Source organism: Phalacrocorax carbo, chromosome Z, assembly GCF_963921805.1.
Source record: "Phalacrocorax carbo chromosome Z, bPhaCar2.1, whole genome shotgun sequence".
Taxonomy (NCBI): domain Eukaryota; kingdom Metazoa; phylum Chordata; class Aves; order Suliformes; family Phalacrocoracidae; genus Phalacrocorax; species Phalacrocorax carbo.
In genome coordinates, this window is record NC_087548.1 from 55582395 (window position 1) to 55599695 (window position 17301).

At 43.0% G+C, this 17301-nt stretch overlaps 1 protein-coding gene across 2 annotated transcripts in view; it reads right to left on the minus strand.

Annotated features, from left to right (window-relative positions):
- Positions 1–17301, minus strand: part of LOC104048075 (neuronal acetylcholine receptor subunit alpha-7) — a 72904-nt gene that overhangs the window by 45955 nt on the left and 9648 nt on the right. The window contains exons 1-2 of one of the 2 annotated variants that reach the window (XR_010370552.1): positions 16961–17045; positions 13515–15344 (exon numbers count right to left, since the gene is read on the minus strand). Coding sequence is in view for 1 of the 2 variants with exons in the window: in XM_064438187.1 (XP_064294257.1) it covers positions 16961–17064 (104 nt within the window). In the remaining variant the exon portion in view is untranslated. Of the gene's footprint in view, positions 1–13514; positions 15345–16960; positions 17065–17301 lie in introns of those variants that run through there. The other variant, XM_064438187.1, reaches the window with a different exon arrangement.

A 17301-nucleotide genomic window follows, 5' to 3' on the forward strand; every position in this document is an offset into this window, starting at 1 on the left:
CTCTTCAGTTTTGTGTGGCAATCTTTCCAACCTTTGGTTTACATGCCTTGCCATTTTCCTTCTGAGGGCAGCACACTTTGTTAACATCTAATGATGTGGTGGTATAAAGGCTAGAGTATTTGACAGGTACAGATAATGATATTGAATCTCTGGTGTTACATGCCTAACTCAGCTTCAACTGGGAGCAGCCTCAATGCAGAAGCTGTCACGCAAACACATGAGCATGTTAAAGACTAGGAAACTTTCAGTCTATGCTTAAATTGCAAGATGCCCGTTGCTCAGCTTTGGGGTGGGTATGGAGAGCATCCATCTAACCTGCATGACCATGTTTGCTTGGTCACAACAACCATGGATGGGGCAGGGTAGCAGTGGTGGGCTTGGATCTCTTCCCACGGCAAGTTGAGCACTTTGCCAGGACACACTGCCAGGACGCACTGCCCAGGAGCTTGGGTCCCCCAAAACAGTGTAGGTGTTGAGGCTTTGGCTGGTGCCAGCCTGAGCTTTACACAGGGTCATGGCCTACAGGTTCCCTGAGGCCAAACCAGTCATGACAGAATGAGTGCATATTCCCTGAACTGTAGAAATCTAATCCCTGGCAGGGTATCTGCACTTTAAATTATTATTACTTTGGACTGAAGTGTTTTTTTATACACTGCAGCTCCCAGTCTCTGCGTGACTTCTTTTAACTCTTGAGCAGAGCTCTCCACGTTGAGACCAGGACTACTCTCACAGTGGTTATGATTAATATCTTTTTGACAATGCAAACAAGCCATAACAACCAGTTCTGTCTTCCCCAGGCTCCTACTGCACTCAGCAAACCTTGCAAGCCTGGAACAAGCTGCTCTCCAGCACAGCAGCCATGCATTTTAAAGCTAATAATAAATGTAGTTTATAAAGAGTTTGTAAGTCTGTCTAATTGTGTTCTCTTCAGTTTTCCTGACGCTAAGGGGAGCTTTGTGGCTCTCCATTATGGCAGAGCCTGGTTAACAAGGAGGAAGAGAATTTTTGATTATTTTGGTAAGTTACATCCTGTTCATGAGCCCTCTCCACTCTGTGTAATACATTACATGATCACGGGGATGCAGAGGAGCAGATGCTGTAAGTACTACTCCAATAGCCCTTGCTGACATGTCAGTATTGGATGCTATGTATTCACCATCAGCAAAGACAAGCTCTGGCCACAGTATCTGTCCTTCAGCATCTTAAGTAAGCTTCCCTGCAAGACAGTGATTTAGGTCCTCTTTTAGGGCTTTAATACTTGCTTTCCAATGCCTCAGCAGACCCCGACTCCCTTGTGAGATCCTTCTGTAGAAAGGAAACCAGTGACAATCTCTACCCGTTGTCCTACAGAAAGAAGCTCTACACTTTGAGCAAATCTGCTGTCTTTTCACTCACCTGCCCACCCCACCACCACCCTGCCATCTTCCTATGCTTTAGGGACGAAATGACTGCCTGCACTATTGCTCTCATCTTGAGTACTTATGTAATATTTGCCTTTAGCCTTCCCTTTAAACTGGCTGCCTCAGCTATTACAAGCAAAAAGTGCCCTTCATGAATCTCTGGAAGTCAGCTGGGCTGCTAGAGTGCCCTGGTACCATTGCTGTCATGATGCATTAAAACAGCCCCCACCAAGGAAGGTCTGATGTGGAGAGATATGAGCATAACCTTTTGCTGTGTGCTTTGGGAAGCTGTCTTCATACTGTGTGCTCCAACCATGCTGAAGCCAGGTCCCTTTCCCTGTTAAACTCCATGAGCTGAAGGAGCCCAGTACTGCAATTTTGCACCTGGCTTTCCATGCTTCCCCTGTAACGGGATCCTATTACCTTGCAACGTCTTGTATCTGACATTGTTAACATAGCCTTAGCTGATCTATTCTTAGCCTGCCGAGTTGGTGTTGGAGATATGTTTGTGTGCTGCATGGTTTTACTTACAAAATTACGTAGATTCAGAAACAGAGGAGCTTTTGGGGTGTCCTGGCAAATAGCCATGGCACCTGTTGGTACCAGAAAGACCTGGCTAGTCTAATCACACTGCCATCCCTCTGCTATAGCTGCTTTAGAGAAGAAACGGAGGTGGGTGACAAGTCAGACTTGTATTTTCATAGACTTTTCCTTTAAATTGCAATCTTCAAACACTTCATGTTTCATACTCCAGAGAGATTTCCACTATTTTTACCTCTATTGCTTGTGCTAATGCATTGTGACCCTACATCTCTTTGCGCTAAATGGAGTGTTTGCTGGTGATGGGCAAGTCTGGATGCCTCAGGAGTAGAGATGGAATAAGCTTTACCACTGCCTACCCCTCAGTCGCAGAAATCTAACCAAAAGCCGTGGCACTGTTCCATCTTTTCAACTGGGCTGGAAGCTGGACATCAATATTTGAGGTTGCCAGGACAGTCTCCCAGTAGCAATGCCAGACTTACTTGCTGTGTAAGTTACAGAAAGTACAAGTAACTGGCAAAAGGCACAATGCCTTCTAGATAAAGGATCTCTGAGCAACAGAGAGCCTCTTATGTCCCACTGCCTCAGACAGTGTCCCCTTCTTTTCTGAATTATCTTTGAAACAGTAGGAAAACTGAGGGAAGAGCAGCGTATGATGTTTATCTCAAGTTTAACAAGACTTTTGACACCTTTCCAAGAACATCCTCATAGACGTTTGTCTATGCCTTACAGGCTAGATTAGTGAACAGTGAGATGGATTGAAAAGTGGCTGAACTGTCAGGCTCAGAGGGTGGTAGTCAACAGCACAGAGTTTGGCTGAAGGCCAGACAGTGGTAGAGTACTCCAGGGGTGGATACTGGGGCCAATTCTGTTTAACATCATGACAAATGATGAGACAGAGTGCACCTTCAGCAAGTTTTCAGATGCTACAAAACTGGGAGGAGTGCCTGATACAGCACACAGTTTTGCTGCCATTCAGAGGAGCCTTGGAAAACTAGGGAAATTGCTGACAGGAACCTCATGATGTTCAATGACATGAAGTGCAAAGTCCTGCACCTGAGAAATAACGCCAGGCACCAGGATAGGCTGGGGGGGAAACTGGCTGGAGAGCAGGTTGGCAGTAAAGCCCTGGGGTTCCTTATAGATACCAAGCTGACCATAAATCTGCAATGCACCTTTGCAGGAAAGGCCACCAGCATCAGGCAGAGTCTCATCAGTAGGTCAAGAAAGGTGATCCATCCTCTCTACTCAGCACTGGTGAAACACACCTGGAGTGCTGGCTGCAGTTCTGGACTCCTCAGGTCAAAGGAGACTAGACCAAGGACTAGGTTGTCCCTCAAGGTTTACTCTCTGAATAATCTGAAATGGTTCACTAAACTGCTCCTGGAGTTTACAGGCAATTGGGAGGCACAAGGCAACCAGTCCCCTGACGGTTTTGTGAAGAACTCTATGGACAACAGAGGTATTAATGGACTACATTCAACTCCTAAATACCTCTTTGAATTTCCTCCCATGCTTCTGCATGTGGAAAGAAGTCTGCAAGAAGCCCACTGATTGATCAACATGACCTATAGTAATCTCTTACGAACAGTAATCTCTTGCAAATACACGCTCTAGTTGAATTACATCTTCCTTTCTAGGATGGAATTGCTGAGAAATGCACAGCAAGGTAACCTGCATAGGAGCTATTCCTCTATTGCAGAATGCCACCACCTCCTCTAACAGGAGGTACAAGAAAATCTGCGCCCCCCCAAACGCATTACTGTGAGACCAGGGAAAACCCCAGGTAGGGTGGTTTTAGTTGATATCCTTTGTGCTGTATTAGGGAGTCCTATGATGTGAAGGAAGAACCTGTAGTAAGAAAACAGAAGATGGCAGGTTCCCTTTGGGCTTATTTCTGAAATGTATCTGAAAAGCTGTCTTTTGCCTCCTTTTCACCCCTCCAACATGCTTGTCTTGAATTATTTCAGCAGGGAATAAAGTAAGTTAGCTTACAGTCTGAGCTCTGTCTTTCCTTCAACACTCATGGGCTGCATGTAAGATTTCACTCCCTTTATTAAATGTTGCAATTTTCCAGACAGGTTAGGCCAAGAGACAAGGACTGAAACATGGGATAATTGCATATTAAAAATAAAAGAATAGCAGAGACCACCTCAGAACAAGCCTAGCAGCAAGTTAATAAATGCATCCATGTATTTTGACAAAGTGTGGATTCATAGCTAGAGGGAAAGAGGCACCTCTGATGAGGCTTGCACAGATGGTGTCTCATACTGACTGTGAGCCTTCACAGTATCTATAAAAGGGTTTGAATTCTCTGAGACACTACAATTAAATTAGATCAAGCTAATGTCAGCTCCAAGTCAGCAGCTGTGCATGCCCAAGCTCAAGCTTAGGCTCAGCTCCTCATGTCCTATTGCTAATGATGGCAAGGAGAGCTGCCTCAGCTGGCCTGCGTGTTCTATGGTGATCTAAGACATGCTGACCTTGGTGTAACTCAGATATCTGCTCTGGCTGCAAAGGTAAAAATAAAATAAATAACACAAACCTCTGGGTAGGAAAAAAAAAGGAAAGAGAAAAAGAGAGAAATAAATAAAAAATATATACAAATAACATAAACATAAAAAAAGAAAAATAAAAGGAAAAGGAAAAAGAGAAGGTAACAGAAAAAGAGAAGAAAAAAGAATTAAGAAAAAAAAGAATAAAGAAAAAGAAAAAAGAAAGGAGAAAAGAGAAAAAGGAGAAGAAAAAGCCAATAAGAAACAAAACAATAAAAATAAAAAAAGGAAAAGAAAAAGGAAAACAAAAAGACAAATGAAAGGAAAAAGAAAAAAGGGAAAGAAAAATAAAGAAAAAGAAGAGAAGAAACCTGACTAAAACCAACAAAGCCCTTCTTCCTTGTGTGCTGAGGATGGTTCACCTGCTGCACTGGTTTGTTCCTTCACAATTTTCTTGGCCTCTTGATGAGACACAGGGTTCTAGGCATACGGCTGTGGGCTAACAACAAACCTCTTCCACCTTCGCTGCCTGTATGGGATCCTCTGGGCATGGATTGCCCCTGCCATGCTTGACTGTCATCCTGTCCTCCCCACTGTGCCACCATAATCCTCCTTGCTACTTGTGTGGGTTCATGTTCAGATCTGCAGAAATGTTTGTTGGGGCTGGAGGCTGATTCAGCATTGTCTGGCAGGATTGGCTGTCAAAATTGCAGCTAGCTGTGGCCAGACTATCCATATGCCATCTCCAGGAAGGCAGATGCTTCCTCCTTTCTTAGAAGCTGGGCTGTCGTGTCTCATTTTGGCTGGTCAGTCCTCCTGCTCTGCTTTGCATGCAGAGCTCCCCGAGCTACAAGGCAAGAGTCCAGCCCTTGCCAGTTCCCCAGGTTTGCTCCAAAACAGGTCAGCTCCTTGACTGAGCATCCATGGTGTGGGCCACATAATTACTTGCTGTGTACAGTAAAGAATAAATAACAAAATATTAACAAGAGGGTAGGCAGATGCCATGGATTTCCAACAGGGGTTCAGCCACAGTACCTGTATTTATTGACCATTCCACCTCTGGTTCATAGTGTTCCCTGGTTTTATTTTCATGATCTTTGAACGTTTTATTGGGCCAACTGCAAGCTAAATGTTTTCTAGCTGTTCGTCATTTCTTTTGGGAGAGGTCTGAGCCTTACATACAAGTTATTGCTTTATTCATACAAGACTATGGGAGTTATTGGTACCTAAAAGACCAATGGTTTTCAGACCAAATATATTCTTCCCATATAACTTCATATTTACACATTTGCATGCTAACATGTCTCTGAATTACAAAACATGCCCTTTTTTAATTCCCTTCTCAAAAACAGTTCCTAGAATTGTTTGCATATACAACTTCTTTGCAGAGCACAGTAAGTTAAAATCAACAGCATATTCCTGGTCCATCACATTGTTGATTTTAAATATTTTGTCACCTGGTACTCCATAAAAGATCCTAAACTGCAGTAATATTGTGATTGTGGTAATTATTCACTCCCCTTGTACCTTCTGCCAGTATTTCAGCACATCTATGCCACTTCTTTTCTCTCTGTGTTGTTACTTTGCCACGTTCCCTCTGATTTGTTTTGTTTGTTGTTTTACTATTTCCTAAAAGAAATTGAGTGGAATTCTGGCCTCCTTTGATAAACAGTGTCATTAAACTGAACGGTATTGTTATATTTTTTGTGTAATGATTGTATATGACCTCGTTACAACTGAAACATCTACAGAGCAAAAAGCCATTAGGAAAACCTATGGGTATTGGAGCCAAATCCTAGAACTACCAAGTATTTTCCTAACAACATGCTGACTCTCCTGCCATAGCTCCTCTTCTATTATTTTCTTTTCAGTTTATCACTGTACTCTTACAGGGATTTTTTGCTATTTCTTTGGGAATACAAATAGAATGATCACACACACACTATATGCAGTTATAAATTATGAGGGAAGTAACAGGAGTAGCATAAGAGAAAAAGCAGGTTGTGTCACAGGCAACTTCATTGGCATGAAGAATTGGAATGGTAAGAGCACTCACAAAAATGTGGTATGTTCTAATGCTTTGGTAGGTATTTTAAAAATCCACCTAATTTTGTACAATTTGCAGATTTCTGAGAATGTAACACATGTTACTCAATCCCCAGAGACACAGATGTGTCCCATCTGCTTTTTTTCTTAAGCACAGCATTGTTGCTTTTATCTGTAGCTGCAAATGCATTATTTCTTTCTGCGTCCTTTGATTAAAATGCATGCCATCACACCTTCAGGGAAGACCACTCACATAAGAAACAATGGAATGACATCAGTGGCTTCAACCCTGTGTGTGCGTCTGTGCCTGTGACTGTGTTTGCGTGCTGTGTATTTGAATACCTCTCATTTAAAACCTCTTTTTAATCTACTTCCCTTCTGGGTAATCTTTGACTCTAATCTTTGGCTCTCGCTATGGTTTCTGCATCTTACACACAAAACTCATTAGATACGCAGAGGAATGAGAGAAATGCCATGTTTTCCTAGGCAAAAAGGACCTAATCTTCCTGATATTGGTAATTTCTGTTCTTTCACAGCAGATAAAAAGCTCCCAGCAGAGATGGGTATTAAAGGGTAAGCCAGGAAAGGTTTCATCTCAAAGACTTTAGGCACATGACAACCTGCTAAAAAGAGAATATAGGTCATTACATAACGAAAGGATGGGATTATATTTTTGGTCCTGCTGGCTTGGTGCAGATCTTTTAAAGGCTGAGATACATGTGTAAGGTGAAGAGACACACATTAAGATATTAACAGTGGGATACCTCTCAAATGTATGATAGTTATCTAAACTGCCTCATTGATCCAGGTCAGAAACATAACTGCCTATAGGCAGAAAGGGGAAAAACTGTAGTTTTAGTGTAAGGCTAGTTTACATTAGCTCCATGCAATATAACTGTAATTACTATAATACTAGATGTGGAGGGAGCACAGGAGGAGTGAGCTGGAGCAGTGATGATGAGGGGGACTCCCTTTGATAGATGTTACAGAGAGCTGTGGCTGTCTGAAGATGGCTTTGGCCAGCCATCCCGGGATTTGTGGGGAGGAGCAGAATGGAAGCCAATGGAAAGAAACAAAATCATATGACAAAAGTGAGATACCGGTGGTATGGTCAACAGTATACTGGAGTGGGCTTCTAGACTCCCCAGCCTCACTGGCTTGCAGAGCAGCTTGTCACATCCCTTCACCTCTACATGTTTCAGCACCCAAATCAGTAAACCAAGGGAAAGCCCTTCTCGGGAAAGCACTATGAACTTCACTAGCCAATGCAAGCCATGGCAATCGGCACAGCATTCACAGATGGCTCTGAAAAGGGTCACAGGGAATCTGCACCTCTCCATCAAAAGCCCACTCAATGCCATGCCAGGCACATGTGGAGAGCTCAGATCTGGGAAAACAATATGTGAACAGACAGGTGTAATGATTTAAGTGGAAACAGATATGCAAGTCTGGTTAGGGCTGAGAAGACAGTAAGTAGGAAGAGGGGTTTTTTTCTTAAACCCAGTGCAGATAAAAACAGTGAGAGAGGCTGCAATGAAATCTTCAGTTTACTGTGCAACACAGTTCTTCAGGCTCTACTTTTCACCCTGAAAATGTCACAATATAATTAGAAAGAAGCCCACACCAGGGTCAGCAGGACCCTGAAAGAGGAGGAAGATACTTTAACTTCCCAGGAAAAGAAAGATAAGTCCTTTTGTCCTCAAGACATGAAGACAGCAAAGATAAAAAACTAAACTTAGTTCCCCAAGTGTTATTCCTTAGTCATAGACATGCTTTTACTAGGCAGAGAAAGCTTGTTCCTTTTTTCATAATTCAGAGATGAAGGAGGGATCTTGCCTTAAAACCATTGCCTCAGTGTGTTGTCACCACAGCAGCGATGATATTGTTTAACTTCTCTGGGCAATGCAGAGGGCAGTTTGGAGTGGAAAATGTTTCAGACAGTAATATTGTGGAAACGAACCACCCAGTGTGCCCAAAGACGTTGCAGTGATGCTTTTCCCTTCTCCTTCTGCAGCGCTGGTCAGCAACAATGGTTACAACCCCAGAGATGGCTAGTTTCTGGAACAATGAACTTTCGCCTCGCCAGCCTGCCAGCTGTACTTGCATAGCAATGCAAAGCAGCAAAGGTACCACGGATGCAATAGGCAAGGTTAGTGATGGCTCCCCCTGCCCTCTTCCCGCATCGCTCAAGCCTCACTTGTTGCCTGTGAGCAAAGTGAGAGCTGCACTGGCTGCAAGGCACAGCGAAGGCACAAATGTCCAAAGGGAGCATGGATCTGGGAATATAGAGAAAGTTGCAAGCTTGTTGTTCCAACATCAGAAACTCAAATGCTGGATGACATGAAACATGGTGTTAGAACCCTGTGAAAGGCATGTGGGCTAACCTGTTGGAAATTTTGACTGCATCTTGAATGGCTGCTTATTTGTCCTGCTTTTCAGTGCTAAGTACCTGAACTGGGAAATATGGAGATACATTTTCCCAAATATGAAATAGTTTCCCACTTGGGAGGCAAAACTTACATAAACCGTCTACAGCTCAGCCCTGTTTTAAGCAGCACTGCTGAGCTTTCACTAGGCCAGGCTAAACTTGGTGCTTGTCTGTGTGAAAGATGCTGTGCTGGCTGGTGATAGTTTAGAGGTTTTGGCAGCAGAAGTGGCTGCTATCAAGGTATTTTTCCAAGGGAAAGAAGTCTGAGGCTTTGGTGGTGCAGGTCTTCAAAGACAAAGGGACCTGTAAATAGAGGCATGAAAATTCTTATTAGGGCATCTGAATTTATTTCCCACTGAAGACAAAAGCTGCTTCTAAGACTGCCTGGATGAGGTAAGTGGCTCTGAGCAAATTAAACTTCTGACCAATCTGTGGAGGTCTGACCTAGGACACTTGAAATTGTAAGAAGTGTTTTGTTTTGGCTGATTCAGCCCAGTTTTATATATATATATTTAGTTATATGCATAAAAAGTGGCTAACCATTGTCTGTATCATGAAGTTTACAGCTGTTTTTTCCCCCGACGCTGAATGTCACAACATCTCAGTGACAGCTAAGCATTAGCTAGCCTTGATCTGTCTGTTTTCAGAATGCTAGATGATATTGTCTTTTCCTCAGGTAGAGGCCATGACACCTGGTTTTGTTGGGATCAGTGGGGATATGAAATATGTAGCTCTCCTTGATGCACCCTGCCAGCCAAATCTGGCTGAGTCACTGATCCTGACTAAGAGCAGAAATGAGCTACAGGGAAAATGAGGTACTTCAAGACAATGATGATCTGGGGAGCCTGATTTTGTCTTAACTTTACTCTGTTGATTTAAAGCTTTGGTAACTTCAGTCTAATGCTTCTGAATTACATCAGTGCAAACAAAACAAAATTAAAACAAAATGGTTGCCCCATGTGTCCAAGTGGAGTATGACTGTCATCTTGCGATACAGTAGCAATGCCTGCAGATGCTGGATGCTTAGTCTCTGAGAGAGGCCAAAAATAGCCTGAAAACCAGAAAGTGACCCTGTGTTGTCTGGCTTGCCCTCTTGTATTCCCCAGCATACAGACCACCTGGGTGTGCTAGAACATTTTGACCCAAAGGGGAAATGACTTGCCCAGTGGAGAAGGATGTCTCCTCTCCTTACCCACAGACCTGCTCCCATTCGATCTATCTTTCCTTTCATCCTGCCCTCTCATTGTCATTGTCAGAAAACACGTAAGTAGATCTGGCGATGACAGGAGTACAGAAGTGCCTGGGCTGAGATACTAGTCCAGCAAATTTGAATTATAAAGTAAATGGAAACTGGAGATTCTAATATCTTTGGAGACTACATTAGAAGGCTTAGACCTTGAATGAAACACTGTTGAAGAGAGTATGCTGCAGGATAGCTGTTTGGCTATATTAGAAAGTCAAGTTTCTGCTTAGAGCTCTTGAAGCTGTCTAGTTGCCTTTCATGAATTGTGTGTGAAGCCTGAACAAGAATGGGTGCAATTCAAAGTTGCTGCCCATTTGCCACTTGAAACACTGACAATTGCAAACCATCTAACAACTATTTATTTCATTTTTTTATCTCCTCTTCCTATTGTTACAGCTGCTCAAGGTAGATTTCAGTTTGCTAATGACTTTTCTAAAATGACACAATATTCATGGGAATGTACTCCATCATCTGTCATGACCTGCTTTGCCACTTTGCAGACTCAAGGGAAGGAAGCTCTTCAAAAAGAGCACATGATGGATAAGAATTACGGAATATATTTCCTGCATCATTCTATGACCTACTACTTTTTTTTTCCAAACCTACTAACTCAGAGGTGATGAGAACACTAAGCAACAGCCTCCTCTACAGCCAGCCTATATTCAACATCAGTGAGACCCACTGCATAACACAAAGTTAGCTCTGGGCCTAATAAAGCCTCCCCAGGGCAACACACAACATACATTGACCCTGTGGAGTGGGTCAAGTGGCGTTCACTGAGACAACAGGCTGCTGGAGCACAGCATGTCCAATGAGAGGTGGAGAGACATTCCTTTGATCAGTTTGGGGATAAGAAAACAAGGGAGACCTCTTTTGGCTGCCTTCAGCTGCCGTGAGGAAGGGCTCTATGATGAAGCAGCCAGACTGTTCTGGGAGGTGCAGAGGGACAGCATTAATCAGATACACATTGCATCATGGGGCATTGCCAGGGTATCAGGGGACCCTTTTTTTATGTGGAGGGTACTCACCATAGCAGATGCCACCATCCTTGGAGATCTTCCCAGCCTGACTGCCCAGGAATCAACCAAATAGAGCTGTCCCTGCTCAGAGAAGACAGGTTGGACTAGGCAACCTCTGGAAGTCCCTTCCAGCCAAATTATTCTACTGGTCTATGAATCTGTACAGATCAGATACTCTCTCACCTCAGCTGCCACAAACGCATCTTTTCCAATTTACAACTTTCCATTTTCCCTCTTGCCATGGTGGAGATCTCAGTGATCAGATATTCTTTTCACATAGCCACAGCTGAGCTTCAGGGAACATAGTGTGCAGTCTTGTCAGCCCAATCTGCAAACTGACTTTAGGCTGAGTCCTCAATGTGAAATGAGATCTTCTCAAGCCTGCCCCTTCCCTCTAAGACCTTTTTCTGTCCAAATCTATGTTGCATTAAGGACAGAAATGAGGACCGTGGCTTTCTCTGCAACATTCTGGAATGCCAGAAGTACTGAAGACATCAATTTCTGGAAGATGGTACAGATTGCAGACACCCATTTCAGTGCTCTGGTAACCACAGCTTCTCTGCACAAAGCCAACCGATAGCAAGGCAAGACCAAGTCACCTGCACTTTACTGTTGACATGCATAAGTACTCAGGTTGACTACAAGTTCTTGTTCCATTGCAATTTACTGACTTGGTTGCAAGCCCCAGGTGGGAAGACTGTTATTTCCAAACACATCACCTGGTTCTGGCCTCAGCCTTGTTATCAGCTGCTTTGCTCAATTCAGAAAGCGCTTGATATGCAAAACTTTCTCCAAGCCATATTTGCTCAGAAGTGTGTCCCAAAACAGCAACAAACTCCTGTCTGCCTTTTTCATTGCCATGGTTGCTACTGATTGCCAGTGCTAGTCCTACCCGTCTCAGGCAGATTTGCTCTCTTCCTTAATTAGATTACACAAGATCTCTCAGCAGTAGGCATCCTTGAACAACTATGTCAGGAGTGATGCATAGGGTTTTGATCCACTTTAATCACACCCTAGAGCTGGAGAGACTTCATATTTCCCTTCTAGCTTGTAACATACAACCAAAATTTTGCACTACTGTTTGTTCAGGATGTACAGTTGAATTGAATGGCGTTTGGGTACATGCGTTTCCTTGAAAACCACAGCCATCATGTTCAGATGGAAATATTTCCTGTTTTGTGACTGATGTAACCCATTCTTATACTCTGGAAAGAGTTATTTCATCATGCAGGTGTGAGAAGGATTGCTGCTCTTCACTGTTCTCACTGCATCACAGAGACATAAGATACCTCTTTCTTTGCTTGGACAAGTTTACAGTTGCTGACAAGATCATCCAATATGTTACCACCATCACCAACACATGTTGTCCTCCACATGTCTTAGGACAAAAAAAAACAGAGGGAGAAGAAAGGTCTGGAGCTGTCCTGAGGACATGAATCCTGTGCCTGGAATGGGAACTTCTGCTCTGACCCCATCATAAGGTCCCCTGCATGGGAGCAAGGCTGAAGGCTCCCAAGGCACCATCTGGCATCATCCCAAAGACCAGATAGATGCCACTTTCTCATGCACTGTATCTGCTTCTGGACACCCTCCTACATGCAGAATGCTATACCAACAGGTGCACATAACAATAGGTGCTGGTGATGCCAGGGTCCAAGTGCTTTTTCTGGACCTTCCTGCTTTTTCCAGCGAGATTTGTGGAGAGTTAACACAAGAAGATTTGGCCCAGATGGCTATCAGCAAATGTGCATGGAAATACCTCCAACTTTCCTGGAGTTTGGCAACTTCTCACAAGCTTGGGCCAGCTCTACAGTTGCAGCTGTGCCTGCGATAATACAGGACAGCCTTAGAGCTCCGCCAGTGAACGCACACAGAAGATTAGTCACTGAACATGAAGTCTGGTTCATTGAACTGAAAAGTCAATCTCAGGAGAAAAGCAGGTACAGCAAGTTACTGTAGCAGAGAGCAACTCATAGGAAATTGTATCAGAGATTTGCCTAGGACTCTGCCTGCCTGTCTTAAATGTGTTGACATGTTTCTGCATTAATGTTCTTGATCATAGAGCAGCGTGACACCTATGAAGAGACATGTGCTGTAACAAGCACATTCAGTCTCACCTGTCTCCAAGATATGTGATGCCTTAGCATGCTTTCAGAATCCAGAGTGACCAGAGTCTGGTGTCTGTGCTCCCAGGTATTATAGTTATGGCAGGAATCTGGCAGGAATCTGTTTCTGCAAGGTGCATGTGTGGCATCTTTTTAGTCAATATGGAAGAAAAGACTGGCTCGTACAACCAAAGGTCTTCTGCATATCTTTTTTATTTTAAACTTGCATCAGCTGCATTGTTATCTTTGAAACTGTATATCATTCAGTGGGATGATACAATTCAGAGCATCACACAGACAATGTGGGGAACTGAGGTGAATGAAACCTTCAGACCTCAAATTAAGAGTATGAAAGATTCTAAATTATCTGACTTTAACACCTGGTTCTAGCCTGGTAACATTTATGAGATCTGAAGGTGGAACTCCTTCACCAACCACCTAAATTACCGAAGACATTACATTGTACTCTATTAAGGCACAGGACTTCTCACATCTAATCAACAGTGTCTCTTTGGCGTAAACCAATTCAATTAACACACCTCACTGCAGTTCCATCAGTCCTACCCAGCTGAGGCCCAAAGTTTAGACTCCATATATAGGTGCTTAAGTACCAGCCTTGGTTCTTCCTGCTACACAGATCTCTAAACTCGTGTGACCTCAGTCTAACTAGCTCACGTTAGAGCAATTGTAGCTTGGCAGCAGAATCTAGCCTTTTGAGACTGTCTTGCCAATGCTACTGCTGCTGCAGAAATAGCACCTGCTTGCATGGAAGTGAACCAAGAAAAGTATCCCTGTGAGGATTTGCTCCTAAAGATCATCAGTTGTGTTCTGATGTGATCACTAGTTCACTAGAGCTCATCTGAATCAGCAAAGCTGTGAAAAAGCATGAAATGAGTGTGGCGCAGGAATTCAACCTCACATATGAGTGAGACAAAAAAAGCTGTTTTGCACCAGCAGGGTACACCAAGTCAGGTTGACTTACTTCAAAATTTACATCTATTAGCTGGTTAGTTTGCTTGCAGCATCGCTGCCATAGGACTTGTCCCATACTGCTGAGCACTTACATTCCCAGTGGACTGCAGAGGAGGGTCTCTGTCCTCTGCTTGCCTTTGCCTTTGCTGGGCTTGTCAAAGCCACATGGCCAGAGTATGACCCTGATGTCAGGCTGCACAGAGCAAAGAAAATAAGAGGTCTGACTCTGCTCTGTGTGGCATGTGTTGCACTCTAGTGGCCTCACTTAAAAGATATAAAAGCACAATAATTAGAACACATGGGTTTACTGTAGACTAGCAAAGTGCATGCTGAACTTCCCTGGTGTTCAAACCCAGCAGGTGCCTGTGCTCTGAGCTGAAGGCAATGCATCTTGGAGAGGCTAGGTGCCCATGTGGTCACTGGGACATGTTTTTCAGAAGGACAGCTCCGTTACAGGGTCATCTGCATCATAGCTCCCAGACTGCATGATGCTCAAAGAAAGGAGCAGGACCAGGGCTGATCCCTCCCTTCCAATCTCTCCCTGGAGCAGGGTTTTCAAGTCCCTGCACCTGAGGGTGGTATGTAGCTGCTGGGACTCACAGGATCCTTCCACCTCCTGGGTGCTCCTTCAAGGATTGCGCCTGGCCTGGAAGGGATGTCTGGCTCTGAGATATGTCATCTGGGATCCAGGGAGGCTGAGAACAAGTTCCCTGATTTTCCCTAGGGCCCATGTCCCAAGAAAGCACCACTAGCTCCAAATTCTTCAGGAAGGAGGGCTGCACTGAGCAAAAATGAATGACATGGCTATGAGGGCTCCTAGCAGTAGTGGAAGCAGAGTAAAGTTGAAGCAAAAAGTAGTAGAAAGGACTGGAAAAAATGATGGAGTTCTTCACATTTTATTTTGTTTTGTTTTTTACCTAGTCCTTTTCACAATTTTCCTGCCAAACAGCCCTGCAGAAGTTTTCAGTAGTTGAGAAATTGTTATGAATTCTGTTGAAACAACTCAGCACTATATAACAGTGATGTTAGTTATGATGGACTTGCTGTGACTTCCATGTGGGTGCACTGAGGAATCCATTTGGACTTCATTTGGAACCTGTTGTTAAAAGATTCTGCTACAGATGAAATGCTAAAATCATCTTGACTTTTTTCTCTTCTGCCCGAACTACTTTTTTTTTTTTTTTTTTCTTTAAGACTGTCCACAAACCAGAAGTCAAATACAGAGCATCTTCATCAGAGGCTCATTTCACTCTGCTTTAGCAGTTGTCTGTAAAGGTGCATACTTGTAAATTTTGGGTAAAAGCATCTCACAAAAATCCTCTGATTTATTTATAAAAGCAGGTTGTGTCTTCATGTGCTTCTCAGAGAAATGAAGCATCCCCCCAGTGAATTAGTGATTACTCAGAACGTAAAAGACAGTATTTACATGATACACAACTGCTCAAAATGGGACTGCACACAAAGTGAGTCACGTCATAACTAGCTGCTATCACCTGCTTGTTAGTTCAGCTCCTGGAGTAGCACAGAAATGTCTTAGAAACAAAGATAGCAAAGTTCTTAATTTAGAAAGGTGGGGAAATATTTTTCTGCAATACCATTGGTTCATTAGGCAGCTGAAATGTGGAGCTGTAATGAAACGCATGGATGTTTTGAGATTCAGCTAAACTCATGAGGAATTATCTGCATGGCATGAATAGTCTAGTGCAACACCACATGTATGTAAGTTCCCCATGCCCCTGCAATTCTGAAATATGCAGATCACTTTCTCTGCTTTAAAAAGACAGTCCTTTCTCCATGCATACATCATGGGTAACATGACATGGTCTGTCACTCCTGGAATACTCAGTTTTAGAATTTATAGTTGCTGCAGGCATTCATGTTTCATGTAACAAGCTGTAGGGAGTAATAAAAGCACATTTTGTGTACAATCCTGAACATCTTTCAGGACTGTGGCTATTTCAGCCTCACTTCTCACTTAAAAATTCTTTATTGTCAGCCTTGCAATCCTCCATGTTTTGGAAGAATCACACAGTTCCTACTTTTGTTTGTATCATGCTGAAACTTCAGAAAATAGCTTGGTCATGGGTGAAACCATAGACTACAGAAGCACATTATTATTTTTATTAGATGTTTCCAACTTATACCCATCACTGCCTGGAAGAACTCTTATTAAACATAGTAAAAGTTAGAAGAGAAAAAACAAACCAGAAATAGTAAATCTATGTATTTATGCAGCTATAAATCTTCCCAAATGATGCATAGAAAGTAAACTGTTACAAGTTTTTGTATGGTCATTTTCCTTTGTAGAACACCACCATTTCACTCTCACACCTACAAGGTTCTCACAGCCATCCTGTCCAGCCTGGAGTTATAATTTCTCATCCCCAAAGAACACAGACATGTTAATTTTTTAAAGGAGAGCAAAACCATATTCCTTCTGAAACACAATCATTCCAATTCACTTCTGAAAGTAAAAATGCCTCTTTTCATCAAAAAACACAACAAATCCAAACCTTTTCCTTTTTTAAAAGTAGGTGCCCAGCACTGTAAGATCCACAAACTTATTCAAACTGATTACAAAACTCACTGGACTCTAACAAAGTTCAAGCTACAAGCAGATGCAAGTCCTTCTGAAAATAGAGTTGGGGTAAAATATGACTAGTGCTTAGAAAAAATAAAAACAAAGAAATGGACAACCACAGATGAGCTTACCTTTAAAGAAAGACAGGAACAAGGATGCCCAGAGACATAGTCCAGAATAAACAAATCCCAAGCACTTTTTCGTGAGCATTGTCAAAATAGGCTGGCTATCCTTCCTGAGCAGAGGGTGAAAAAGGATGAGGTCTTGAGGACAGCCCACAATGACTGACGGATTTGGTAATTACAGTAATAAGACATCAAACCAGCTTCCTACCAGGAGACAGACATGCATTTGCTCGTGTGCTTCTCCAGTCCCAAATCACCTAACTGCTGGGTCAGTAAATCCAAACACAAAGGGGTTGGTTACTTTTCTTGGGACTTACATTCCCGGGCACTCTGAGTCTTTTCTTGGT